The sequence below is a fragment of the Gigantopelta aegis genome, chromosome 12, assembly GCF_016097555.1.
Source record: "Gigantopelta aegis isolate Gae_Host chromosome 12, Gae_host_genome, whole genome shotgun sequence".
Taxonomy (NCBI): Eukaryota; Metazoa; Mollusca; class Gastropoda; order Neomphalida; family Peltospiridae; genus Gigantopelta; species Gigantopelta aegis.
The window spans coordinates 37,608,803-37,621,883 of NC_054710.1; the positions used below are offsets into that span (position 1 = coordinate 37,608,803).

Below are 13,081 nucleotides of genomic sequence, written 5' to 3' on the forward strand. Positions count from 1 at the left end.
GATATGATTAAACGCTACTTTCCGATAGCATTAACTGAACTGAACGAAATCGACGTCAGTGCCAGGTGGTTACGTCTTGTTTTTGATGATCCTGATGTTTCAGAAACCCCAGGTTTTATTTTGTGTCAGTACCAATGCAAAGACTATCTGGATATTAATATTAGAACTATTGTGATCTGCTGGAATGTGTACATGGGTCTAACTAGGTCACGCTGTGTTCTGCTTTATAAGACATGTTTGTTCAGGCATAGTTTTAGAGTTGACCTATAGCTACGAATCCAATTCAACAAATAAAGTTTTACGTTAGTGATTATTCATTTATTATTAGTACATTCACACATATTAAATTAAATCTATTGTTTGTAAAATATATATGGAAACAAAATACTAGTTTTCATTTCCTTTCAATTGCCAAATTTAATAAACAGTTTCTAAACCGCTTTAGAATGTACCCTGTCGTACCCATTGTCCTCGTTACCCACTTCAACAAAAGTAACCCGGTTTCCTACGTATTTCGTAGCGTCTATAATAAGCCTCGGAACTCCGTCAACGTTACAATAGACGCGTGTCACCTACTGTACCACCGAACAATAGGTGCATATCTATTGTAATAATGTCAACAATCAGAGACGTCACCATTATACTAAGAAAGAACAATAGGAGATGTCTCCATTGTACTAAGAGAGAACAATAGGGGACGTATCCATTGTACTGGAGTGGGGACCCATTGTATCGGAGGTGCATATCCATTGTACTGGAGGTGCACCCATTGTATTCCCATTGTTGTCCCCGCTACGTACAAATTATACTACTTATATCGGTGGGTTTTTGTAATTTTTATGATATTTTAGATCAGTTAATGGTGATTAAAATTAGGCAAAAAATAGTCATGTTTACTTATGTGCATATGTGGCCAGCTGTCCAGTAGTTATGTCCATTATTCCCAATAACATTGTGTTTTTGACCAGATTTAAAACAAAAAACAAACTACGATTCATATCGCAATATTTGGTGATTTTCGTTGTTGGTAAAACAATCAAATTTATTATCAAATTAGCTTTCACAATAAGCTGTTGATCCCTGAAAATGACAATAAACAAAAGCTAGCATGCTGTAAAATAAACTATTTCCTGTTTCTGGTGAGTGTCGTGTGCAAAACTGTGAAATATGAATTGGGGAATGCACTGTATTCAGTGTACAGTATGTCGACTGGCGTCACGTCGGGCGAGATATCTCACCTGCAGTAGTCAGAAGGTTAAACATCTATTCTATTCTATTCTATTCTATTGTTTCTATCATGGGGCCAACCAATTTTATTACTTTTATCTTAAAGAAATGTTATTTGTGTAGTGTTTACTAAACATTTTGTTTAATGTTTACTTAAAACTAAGAAGATTTATACAACAGTGTATACAGTATAATTGTTTTGTTGTATTTTAAAACTTATTTCATTAACTTTTGTTCTTTTATTGGTTTTGTTATTGTTTGTTTTTGTGTTTGTTTAGGAACTGGAAGAGGAAAGGGTAAAATTGGTGAAAGACGTGACTGCCAATAAACGGAAAATGCAAGAGTTAGAAGACAACTTACTTTATAAGCTGACCAGTATACAGGTTTGCAACAAACCATTGCATCATGTTTTCAGAAATTTGTATTTATTACTTTTGCCTAGCTTTTCCAAAAATGTTCCATATCTTGATTGTGGATCATTTGTGGAATCACATGACGTATAACTTCTGTGTGTTGTTTTGGGTCAGATGCTGAACACATTTTGAAAATCATTTCAACACAATCTTTTAGCATTTAACTATAAGCTATACAGTTTAAATCTATTTTACTGTATACTTTGTATTCCCAATAACTAGTGTAAAGTTATATAACTGTCCCTTTTTCTTTTAACCAAAAACCAATTTTAATGCAAGATTTTCTAATTTTTATAAAATTTAAATAGCCTTTATTGGAAATGAAAACACATATAATGTTATTTCTTAATATTTGACTATAACTTGGCAAAACATTTTAAAGTTAACCTTTAATAAAAATGTATGCTTGCAGGGAGCTCTAGTTGATGACGAATCACTTATCGAAGTGCTGACCAACACGAAAATTACTGCAGCAGAGGTCAGTGAGAAACTGACCATAGCAGCTGAGACTGAAATCAAGATCAACGAGGCACGAGAAGAATTTAGACCAGGTTACTCTTTTGTCCACTTTCATTTTGATGACATTTCTGTATTGTTTTTCCTAATTAACTCACTCTTTTTTGTCAAAAGATAAAATAAACACAGTGTTTGAATTAATTTGTTATTAGTATGTCTTAAAATGACAGATATGTAATATATAGAGGATTCATCACGAGTATTTTTTAATATGGAAAATATCAACCGAGTCTGTGTTAATCAGTATTTGTCGAGGCTCTGCCGAGACAAATTCCGATTAACTAGACAAGGTTGATATTTTACACATTAAAAAAACATGAGTAGCGAATTCTATTTATTCTATAACACTTCTGAAAAAACATTTTAATTAAATTTTTAGTAAATCACAGTACTAAAGTCGCCGCCATCGGTAATATGACGTCATCACGATTAGCACAAATTAGTTTGATGTCACACATTTTAATTTGGTCTTCTTATCTTGTAAGCAAATGGCCCATCTACAGCAACACATTACCTAGAGACCTTGCAAATTTGCATACCATTATTAACCGGGTTAATACACTAAATTATCACATGCGTTTATGACATGTATATCATGGGTAATTTATAGAATAAAATGAGTTATGGAGTGATTAACTTTCAGAAGCCACTTGATATAAGCAGATGGGTCATCAACATCAGCATTGTGTATACAGTGAGGCAATCAAACATCTCTTTTGTCTTCTTCCAGTTGCCGCCCGAGGTAGCATTCTGTACTTTTTGATCTGTGACATGAGCATGGTGAATAACATGTACCAGCTGTCTCTCAACCAGTTCCTTGGATTATTTGACAATTCCATGACTAAGTAAGGCAATATGAGAAAATAATGGTTGCTTGTATTAAATGAACCATCTAGAGTTTTTTGTAACAAGGGTTAGAGATTGTAACATGTTTTTTGGCCAATGTAGCCTTTTTAAAATTATAAAAATTTCAGTATGCATATATTTTTTATGAATAGAGGGTGAATGTCTCTATATTCAGCACATTTCTAGTAATCCTATTGTTTGTAGTAATGGTATACATTTATTTTATACAATAATTTTATATGTAACTTTTTTTTCCAGCCATCAAACTTATTTTTTTAAATAACAGGGTCAAAGAAAAGCCCAATGTATTTATGGAAATAATGTTTGAAATATTTTTTCACCCATTACATTCATTACAATTTAAGGTCATCATATTAGTCGAGCCGTAGCAATACGAGTTTGTTCATTTCTTGATGAAAATATAAATAATGTCACTTTATATTGGTACTTTGTTTTATTGAATGTTATTGTTTATGATCCAAAACAATAATTCAAAATAAAATATGAACCTTTGGGATGTATCAATTCTATTTGTAGCTTGAGGATTTTTGAAATGTATTTACAAGTTTTTAATAATGAACAATATTTTCACAGATTACAAACTGCATGTTTTATGCAAGTGTTAACTTTATGTTGTAAGTCTTTAGATATTTTGCATGTTGACAGCTGCTATTTGTTTGTTATTATTAACTTATTCTTTTGATTATGAATATTTTTAGCTAAACAACTGAACAATAAAGTGAAATACAAGGTTATTATACAGTGTTATTTTCAATATGAACTTTTATTGTATGAGTTCACAGATTGAAATGAACAGGTTTATATTTGATGTGTTTTAGAGTTTGATATGTTTGAGGGCGAATGTCCACTGACTATTCAATATTGTTCCTATTTTTAGATCTAAGAAGAATCCCTTAGCAAGCAAACGAATTGGTAATATCATGAATTACCTGACGTACGAGGCATTTTGCTACACTTGCCGTAGCTTGTACGAAGAGCATAAGTTTCTCTTCACTCTTCTGATGGCTCTGAAGATGGACCTGCAGAAAGGCGCCATAACGATTTCAGAATTCCAAATATTAGTCAAGGGTGAGTGAGTAGCACCTATCTTAAAAAGATTTCTGTTAGAAGTCTGTACATGTTTCCATAGTTTCTCTTCTTTTTCCTTGTTTCTTTGAAATTTATGCAAACAAAATTCTTTGTTTTTGTCTGCTTTACAAAGTAAAAAGGTGAGATATAGGTATTACTTTATTGACAGCAGCAGCAATGGTAACTAGTCAGTTTTTGTCTTGAAGTGAAAGTTTTGCATTTAGACCAGTTAAATTTGCAATTACCATTATTTCTACTATTAAGGACCTTAACACACACATAAAACTTTGTTAGTCATTTCATACCACAGTTTTTATGGCAATAATACTTGTATGTGTATGTTATATTTGAATAAAATAAGATTGATCAAAGTTTATATGGTGTTAAATTTTGTCAAGAATGGACTTTTCTCAACTTTATTTGTATTTCGTAACCTGAACAACTTTTCTCTATTTCTTTTGATGCATCCATTATCTTCATTTTATAGACAAATTGGTTAATAATTGTGTTATGTTCTGTTAATAATGCATTGCAGTTATTAAAAACACAACTTGATAGATACAGTTTGAAAATGGAAAACTGTGCTTTTTTTCAGGTGGTGCTGCACTTGATCTTAATGCTGTTGCCCCTAAACCTTGCAAATGGATCTCAGATATGACTTGGCTCAATTTAGTACAGCTTAGCCATCTTAGACAGTTTTCAGAGATTCAGAACCAGGTGAATATTATAATAATAAAACAAATAATCCACATGTAATTGTAGTCGGAGCACATACAATAGAATGAAACATGTTTATACTCAAACCACATACCACAGAAGGAGACTTTTTTTTCTTTCTTTTTTGTCATTTCCAGCAATATATTTAATGAAAGTATAAACTGTCATTATTTTTGCATGATAGATGATGGTAATAGTATTTAAGTTTTGCATTTAAGCACAGTCATGTTACCTGTCATACAACAAGCCTACATATATGACCTCCATTTGTACACTGGAGTTTAGCTGAAGTGCCCTCTATTTACAGTTGTTATATACCGTATTTTCCCATGTATAATGCGCACCGATGTATAATGTGCATCCCCCACTTTGAACATTTATTCCAAGAAAAAAACCATGAACCACAATATAATGTGCACCGGTTTTTTAAACGACAAATTAGATGGTGAATGCAAGATGTACCGTTTTCCACTGGTCACCAAAATTAACTATTAAAAGTGAAAGCAGCAGTATATTCAAGAATAAAAACTTAAGTTAGGTATTTGCATACATAAACCTACATGTCACACAAAACATAGGCTAGTACTTGCGTACTTGCATGTCACAGACTTACACATGCATAAATCAAGACAAGATTATATACCCATACACTGTAAATGACTAATAAATAAATGAAAACAAAAATATAGCATATTATGGTACATTTGGTTTTCGTGCTTAATGTGAATGCGCAAGATTTCTAATTTTATAGTAGTATTGTATATTTCTGGTTTGACGGAAATGGCCGAATTAAATCTCATGGAAATTAAAAATATTATGGTTCATTTTTGTCATTAGTATGCACTTTTTGGTGAGGTATGGATGCTTTTGTACATTTATTTTACACTTATTACAACCATCATAAGTGAAAAGTCATTTTTAAGAGTGTTTTGGCATTTTGTTATAATGAACACTGTCAGTAACCTGTAAAGTAGCATAAACTACTGATCAATGATTTTTATTGGTGATCACTGGAAATTAAATTAAAAATAAAAATTCTGTTGTTATGTATAATGCTCATCCCCATTTTTAACCTGTATTTTTGGGGAAAAAAATAGTGTGCATAATACATGGGAAAATACGGTAGTAAGTTCTTGCTGAAATATTTAATCATTTGTAGGTTGAAAGACATGAAAGGGACTGGAAATCTTGGTTTAGCTCTGATATACCAGAAGAGGAAATAATTCCTGATGGATATTCTTCTGCCTTGGATGCATTGAGAAAGCTTTTACTTATTAGGTAGACAACTGGATACAAGATCACTGTTTTTGGTTTTGAAAGTGTTTTGGTGATATTGCTCAGTCATAGTGGTAGAGTAATCTCGGCTATCAATGGATCAGGCATACACACGCATGTGCACAGACATACTCACCTCAGTGGACAGACTTGCTGTTATTTTCCCCTTCATTTTAACCAGTTCTATAGGTATATTAAAGGCCATGTTAAGATGCAATAATATCTGTCGGAGAGTGTAATTGAAAAACTTCATGACTGGTATGTATCAAAGGCGATTATAATGTGCCATAATACCTAAAAGTGCATTTGAAATATTCCACCACTGGTATATCAATGTATAAAGTGCTCCTACTGGCAGTAGTTAGTGGGAATTTCCCTATTAGCTCAGTTGGTAGAGGATTGGACGCTTGTACAGAGAGTCTGTGGTTCGAATCCTCTCAGTAGAGGTTGATTTTTCTGTTACATCAAAAACCATGTTAATGTGCCATAATATGTGTCGAAGAGTGCATTTGAAAAAATCCATGACTGGCATATGAAAGACCATGGTAAAATGTTAGTATTTGTGAGAGTGCATATTTGAAAAACTCCCATGTTTTTGATCGGCCAATTCATTAGTAATATATTAGAAAGCCATTCAAATAAGCTGTCTTTAAACCGTCTTTTTCCCTCATTAGATCTTGGTGCCCGGATAGGACTATAGCTCAGGCCCGGAAGTACATCGCCAGCTCTATAGGTGACATCTTTGTTGAGCCTGTCATTCTGGATCTGGAGAAGATGTGGGATGAAAGTTCGCCAAATATTCCTCTTGTCTGTCTGCTGTCCATGGGATCCGATCCAACCAGTGAGATCGAGTTGCTAGCTAAGAAACAGCACATGGGTAAGCATGTCAGGTTATTTTTAAAATGTACTGGATCTTCATGAAACTACGGTATTGCATTAGCAACAGTTATTAATTGATTGAAAATTGATTAGGAACTACTATTTAATGTTTAGAATTGTGTCGCGATCTCTGAAATTTGCACAGCGAATTGCAATGCAGTTTAGCTGAACAAAATGTTTCCTGCATGTTTGTGGAACAAACCATCATCAAATCAAATCATCTCTTTTGAAAGATTGATTATTAAAGGTTATGGGGCAGCTGGAGTATAAGAAGATGGTGTTTAATAAAAAATTTGACGTCTACAATTATTGTGATAAGACCCAATGTTTTGCTAATAGAGAAGTTTGGAAGAGCCTGGGAAAACGGTCATTTTTAAGACTTGGTTGGTATTTGAGAACCAGTGGGATTTATTGATTTCATACTGGGGTGTTGTTAAACATTCATTCATTCCAGTGCCAGCCCAGAGTGTGATAAAACCTGGTAGGTATGTGTAGGTCATCACAGCGACTTGTTTTAATGACCATCATCTATAAGCTGGACCTTACTTGAATGTGTGAATAGAATAAATTAATGAAAAAGGTCTGTATTGTTTGGTCTCTTTCCAACAGAGTTCAAAGCAATCTCAATGGGACAAGGACAAGAAGTTCATGCCAGAAAGTTGTTAGCCCAGTTTTTCCATGAAGTGAGTACAAATATTTACTTTTAAATAATATTGCTACATAGATTTGCTTAATGTCCTTGTGGGTTTTTTTGTGTTTCATTTTGGCATAAAACTGATATTTGCTGTAGTAGGAGTAGGAAAAGGTATTTATAATCAATATTATGTCATATTGGAATTGGTGGGGGGAAAAAGTGCTTTGTCAGGTTTGCAGCATCACTGAAGTATTTCTTTGTCTTCATTTTGCTTTCTGTTTTGTGTTTAGGGGGGCTGGGCCCTGTTGCAGAATTGTCATTTGAGTCTTAATTTTATGACTGAGTTTCTGAAGCTGATGACTGAAACACCTCAAATGCATAACGATTTCCGTGTGTGGATTACAACCGAGGTTCACCCTAACTTCCCCATCAGTTTGCTTCAGGTAAGAAATATGCTTTGTGGGATTCAATTTTACAATTACAGGCGTTTCCATAAGAAAGTCTAATGCAGAACATTCTATACACTGATAGCTAGGTTATTTTAACAAGTCTGTTTATGCAATGTTTTCTTTATGATTTACTATATGATATTGGTCTGTGGGAGGCGGGTATAGACATTTATATATTTGACTGATCTGGTGATAAACTGTAATTTTGTTTTTATTAAAATAACTATTTTAGTGTAATACTAGACGAGATGAAAATCCTCTGAATATTTTAGAAGTTCCAGATTTGTGCTATCCAAAAATTATTATTCTTTCATAAAAAGCTTCCCTTAATTGCCTCCTACTTTCCAAGTTTTTCTAGTTTTTTGTCCAGTGTCCTCAGGCATTCTTTGGGTTCGAATATAGGCACCTTCCCAAAAGAAAGTGACACTGAAAATTAATGTATGTTCTAATAAATAAAATTAACTGGTGTACTGCAGCATTCGGTGACCTATAATTTATTGGCACTAATTTTGCCAGCCCATTAGACATGGGACCATGGCGAAAAATCCTGGATAAATGCCTGGTCCTGTATATCTGTGGATTGTATAATTTTCAGATTTCTATCAAATTCACCAATGAGCCACCCCAAGGTATCAAGGCTGGTCTCAAGCGGACATACAATGGCATCACTCAGGAATTCCTGGATATCATCAACATGCCACAGTGGAAACCAATGCTCTATGCAGTGTCCTTTTTGCACACCGTTGTACAAGTGAGTTTTTTGGTTTGTTTTTGTTTTTTTCTTTGTAAAGTTTCTTTTATTAAATTATTCTTTCTCTCCACAGATGTTGAAGATCTTGATTTTTTGTGCGTTTCTCCTTTTAGTCTGTCACTATAAACATTAAATTGCTGCTAGTTAAATTTTCAGTTTTGTCGTCTGATTTTCAGGATGGCCAACTGACATCCAGTTTTGATCATATTTCTGTAACCATTTTAGCAGTTGTGAGTTTCTTTCTGTACATATACCTGAATTTGTATCATTATCTTGAATTTTGGGGGATATTTTCTTTTTGATTTAATGAAAAACAGGACCACACACATACTACAGACATATGAAGAAAGTTACTCTTGACATTTGTTTTCAGTATTTTGTAAATTGCACCATGCATTGCGAAGACCTATAATTGTCAGTAATTCTAGTAAGGATGTAATTTGTCATTCTAGGAAAGAAGAAAATTTGGTCCTCTGGGCTGGAACATTCCTTATGAATTCAACACTTCTGACTGGACTGCAAGTGTGCAGTTCATTCGCAATCATCTTGACGATACCGACATCAGAAGGGTAATTCAGAAATGCTAATAGTTTAACTATAGTATCATTTATATTGATATATTTACCTGGCTACCAACATTACAGTTTTATCATTATTATTTTTAAGTGAAATTACACTGTTAACAATATTCATACCACAAATTAATACTCAAGTTCCAAGATTTCTTAACCTTTAGACTACTGGATTAATTTTTGACAAAAACCACGTTGAGTGGGTACAAATTAAAAAAATGTACTCACATATATTCACTTAAAACATTAAATGTTTTATATATGAATCGGTAACTAGTATTAATGTGATATCTTGGTTGTTATGTAAAAGATAATGAACGCTCCCTTGTTCATAAGCTACAGTGAACTTTCTATTGGGTAATGAAAGTGAAACTTGGTGAAGATCAGTTGTTAAATTGCTTTGTAGCCTTGTAATTTTTTTGTCTGTAGTGTGAAAATACAGTTGTAACTAATGGTTCTGTGTTTGTTTGTTGTGGGTGTTGTTGTTGTTTTTTTTGGTTTTTAAATTGTCCTTGTTGAAGATGTTTCACTGTATCAGGGGTGGGGAAAAATAAAATTGTCAGTCGGTCCCACTTGATGTCGTCACTACACGAGGAAAGGGAGAAAAGGGAATAAAAAAATAAAAAAACATTTAAAAAATGATATTTGCTAAATAGTTTTAAAAAAAATCATAGTGATATTTGTATAGTTTTATCTTGAATCATGAACGCGAAACGATAAACATGAAAACATGAGGAGAAAAAAAATTAATCACATATGATCAGTGAAAAACCCCACAAATTGTATATATTTTACATAATAGAATAAATAATATAAAAAAGGAATAAAAGTTGTGAATTTTAATTCTCATATATGTATAAAAAGTACGAGTATTCAGTACTGTATCCTGAAAATTAATAAAACATGGCACCGTTGAAGCGTTTGACAGCCTGAGCTAGCACATGTTTAGACAAAGAGAGTAATAACGTCATCATTGATTGGATGAAATTTGACCTCTACTGGCTCTTGAGATAACAGTATATGTATCTGTTCTGCTTACTCCCACTTGTTAAAAAAAAGGTGGAAACCTTTTGTTAATTTTAAAATCCTTTATAATTATTGGATACACTACATTGAACAGTCAACAATAAATACATTTATAGATTATTTCATTATATTTTATGCTATTTTAAGCAGTTTGTATTGCACAAAAGCCTCTTGCTTCAGACTAGGACACTTGACCCGACAGAGCTCCGTACACAGGTGTTGACAGGTGTTGATTGTAACCAGTTGCAAATTCTGGGTCCTTTGTTTTAATTGGAGTGTAATACCTTGATGGCTCTCTAAACCAAGAATGGTGCTATCGTTAATGTCTGTGTAATCTCTTGACTGGCTCAGCGACTTTGACAAATGTCTAGCCTAGTGGCAGTCAATTGACACTACTGTAGGTCCGACTTCAGTGACTGGCGATATACTTAGGCAGATTTTAAAATCACAAACGTCTGAAACACCAGCCATATTGACCACTATTTATTAATTATTTTAAATCATGCACGAGATACCGATGTCTGGGCTGGCCGGTCCAATTGACCGATAGGAATTTGTTCCAGTAATAGAAATGGACAAGTGCTTCGGACCGACAAGAATGACAAAAGTGGGACCGGCAAACGCGCGTTTTTAAAAAATAATTTCGGTCTGGGAGATTGAAAATCGGTCCCAGACCGGGGGAAAAGGGCTTTTCCCCACCCCTGCACTGTATTTATCACTGATAGAAAACGATAAGAATGTTGCCACAGCACAGAGCAATTTGGACAGGAGAGGCAGTCTAATCGGGGCTATATATCCATATATCATCAATATATATATATACATGTTCAAGGCCAAATGATGAGCTAATGAACAAATGTAGCTAAGAGTTGTTCAAGAGTAACCATGTGTATCCTATATGAGTTACTTATTAGGTCAGTTTCTGTAGTGCACATGCAGGTGTAAGAGAAAATGTTTCTTGTTCTGTTACCAGGGTGTTTCTTGGACAACAGTTCGATACATGCTTGGTGAGGTACAGTATGGAGGTCGAGTCACAGATGATTATGACAAAAGACTGCTCAATACTTTTGGAAGGGTAAGATTGCAGGCATCGAAATAAGTAGTGTGTGTGATATAGTCATATGGAGTGACCATCCATGTTAAATAATTAATTTTACATGACTGCAAATATTTTCAGTGTACACGTTAAAAAACCCTAACCAGCCTACTGTTAAATTAGTTCGAGGAAACATGAATAGTTTAAGTTTGATCTCAGTAATTAAACTTTTTGTTGTCTTATCTGCAGAATATCAAATTCTACAACTGTTACAGTTTGAGTAAGCTGACAACTGCATACTAATGTACTTGGGTATCATTAAACAAAACCATTGCCTCCTTGATAATCAGAAAGATAAAGAAATAAAGAATATATTTGTTTTTATTTTCAGGTATGGTTTGGAGACTTCATGTTCCACAATTCGTTTCAGTTTTACAAAGGCTACAAGATTCCACAGTATCAATCAATTGACGACTACATGATTTTTATCGAAGATCTCCCAGTGCTTGACTCACCAGAGGCACTCGGACTCCATGCCAATGCCGATATCACGTAACTTCCACCATAGATATACTTAATGATATACAAAAGCCATAACTCTTGGGATATGCATGTATATCATATGTGTATGTGTTTGCAGTTGGAGGGTGGGTTGTCATTTGGAAGAGGGGCTTGTACCAATGTATGGCACTAGCTAAATCATCCTGATGTAGCAGTGTGTGTGTGTGTGTGTGTGCATGGGTGCCTGCATGGAAATAAATGCATGTGCATGCATCTCTATCTCATTAGGATTGATTCTAGTGGGTGAGCCGATTGGGCTATTTCTCGTTCCAGCCAGTGCACCATGACTGGTATATCAGACTGTGGCATGTGCTATCCTGTCTAGGATGGTGGATATTAAAAATACCTTGCTACTAATGGAAAAATGTAGCGGGCTTCCTCTTAAGACTATTTGTCAAAATTACCAGATGTTTGACATCTGGTAGCCGATGATTAATAAATGAATGTGATCTAGTGGTGTTGTTAAACAAAACAAACTTTTATCTATATCTCAGTTTAAGGTAATTAACAACAACAATTAAATTGTTTATAGGTATCAGACAAACTCTGCAAACCAGATCCTGGACACGATCCTCAGTATTCAGCCCAAGGACTCTGGTGGTGGCAGTGGAGAGACGAGAGAGAGTGTCGTTTACAAATTAGCAGACGATATGCTCGAGAAATTACCACCAGATTATGTGCACCATAAGGTAATGCATCAATTCCAGTTCAAAATATAATCAGCTTAAAAAAACATTTTGCAGCAAACAGGCAGTCAAGTGTAATTGATAGTTTCAGCAATTTCGTTATTGTTTCATTCAACTCAGTTGTGATAGTTCTTGGACTCTATGTCCACAAAGGAGTATAATCTCCTTGGTAGATATACCCATTTAGGTTTTACCTGTTCCAATCTTTACTCCACAACTATGTTAACCTTTTCATTCCTGCAGATCTCTGAACTATCTATAGACATCATCATTAAAGCCAATAATACATTTGAAGAAGTGAAAATGAACAGTAATTCTTATCTAGCAATTCTTATCTGATTGAATGGGAAATGAGAGATTGGTCATATGACCTGTTGAGATATTACCATTAATGTTGTGGTTTT

At 34.1% G+C, this 13,081-nt stretch overlaps 1 protein-coding gene across 1 annotated transcript in view; it reads left to right on the forward strand.

Annotated features, from left to right (window-relative positions):
* Positions 1–13,081, forward strand: part of LOC121386244 (dynein heavy chain 8, axonemal-like) — a 240,158-nt gene that overhangs the window by 216,083 nt on the left and 10,994 nt on the right. The window contains exons 72-85 of the mRNA XM_041517077.1: positions 1,506–1,610; positions 2,053–2,191; positions 2,887–3,001; positions 3,901–4,091; positions 4,687–4,808; positions 5,968–6,086; positions 6,758–6,960; positions 7,572–7,645; positions 7,887–8,039; positions 8,641–8,796; positions 9,249–9,365; positions 11,368–11,469; positions 11,822–11,982; positions 12,524–12,680. Coding sequence (XP_041373011.1) covers positions 1,506–1,610; positions 2,053–2,191; positions 2,887–3,001; positions 3,901–4,091; positions 4,687–4,808; positions 5,968–6,086; positions 6,758–6,960; positions 7,572–7,645; positions 7,887–8,039; positions 8,641–8,796; positions 9,249–9,365; positions 11,368–11,469; positions 11,822–11,982; positions 12,524–12,680 — 1,914 coding nt within the window. The remainder of the gene's footprint in view (positions 1–1,505; positions 1,611–2,052; positions 2,192–2,886; positions 3,002–3,900; positions 4,092–4,686; positions 4,809–5,967; positions 6,087–6,757; positions 6,961–7,571; positions 7,646–7,886; positions 8,040–8,640; positions 8,797–9,248; positions 9,366–11,367; positions 11,470–11,821; positions 11,983–12,523; positions 12,681–13,081) is intronic.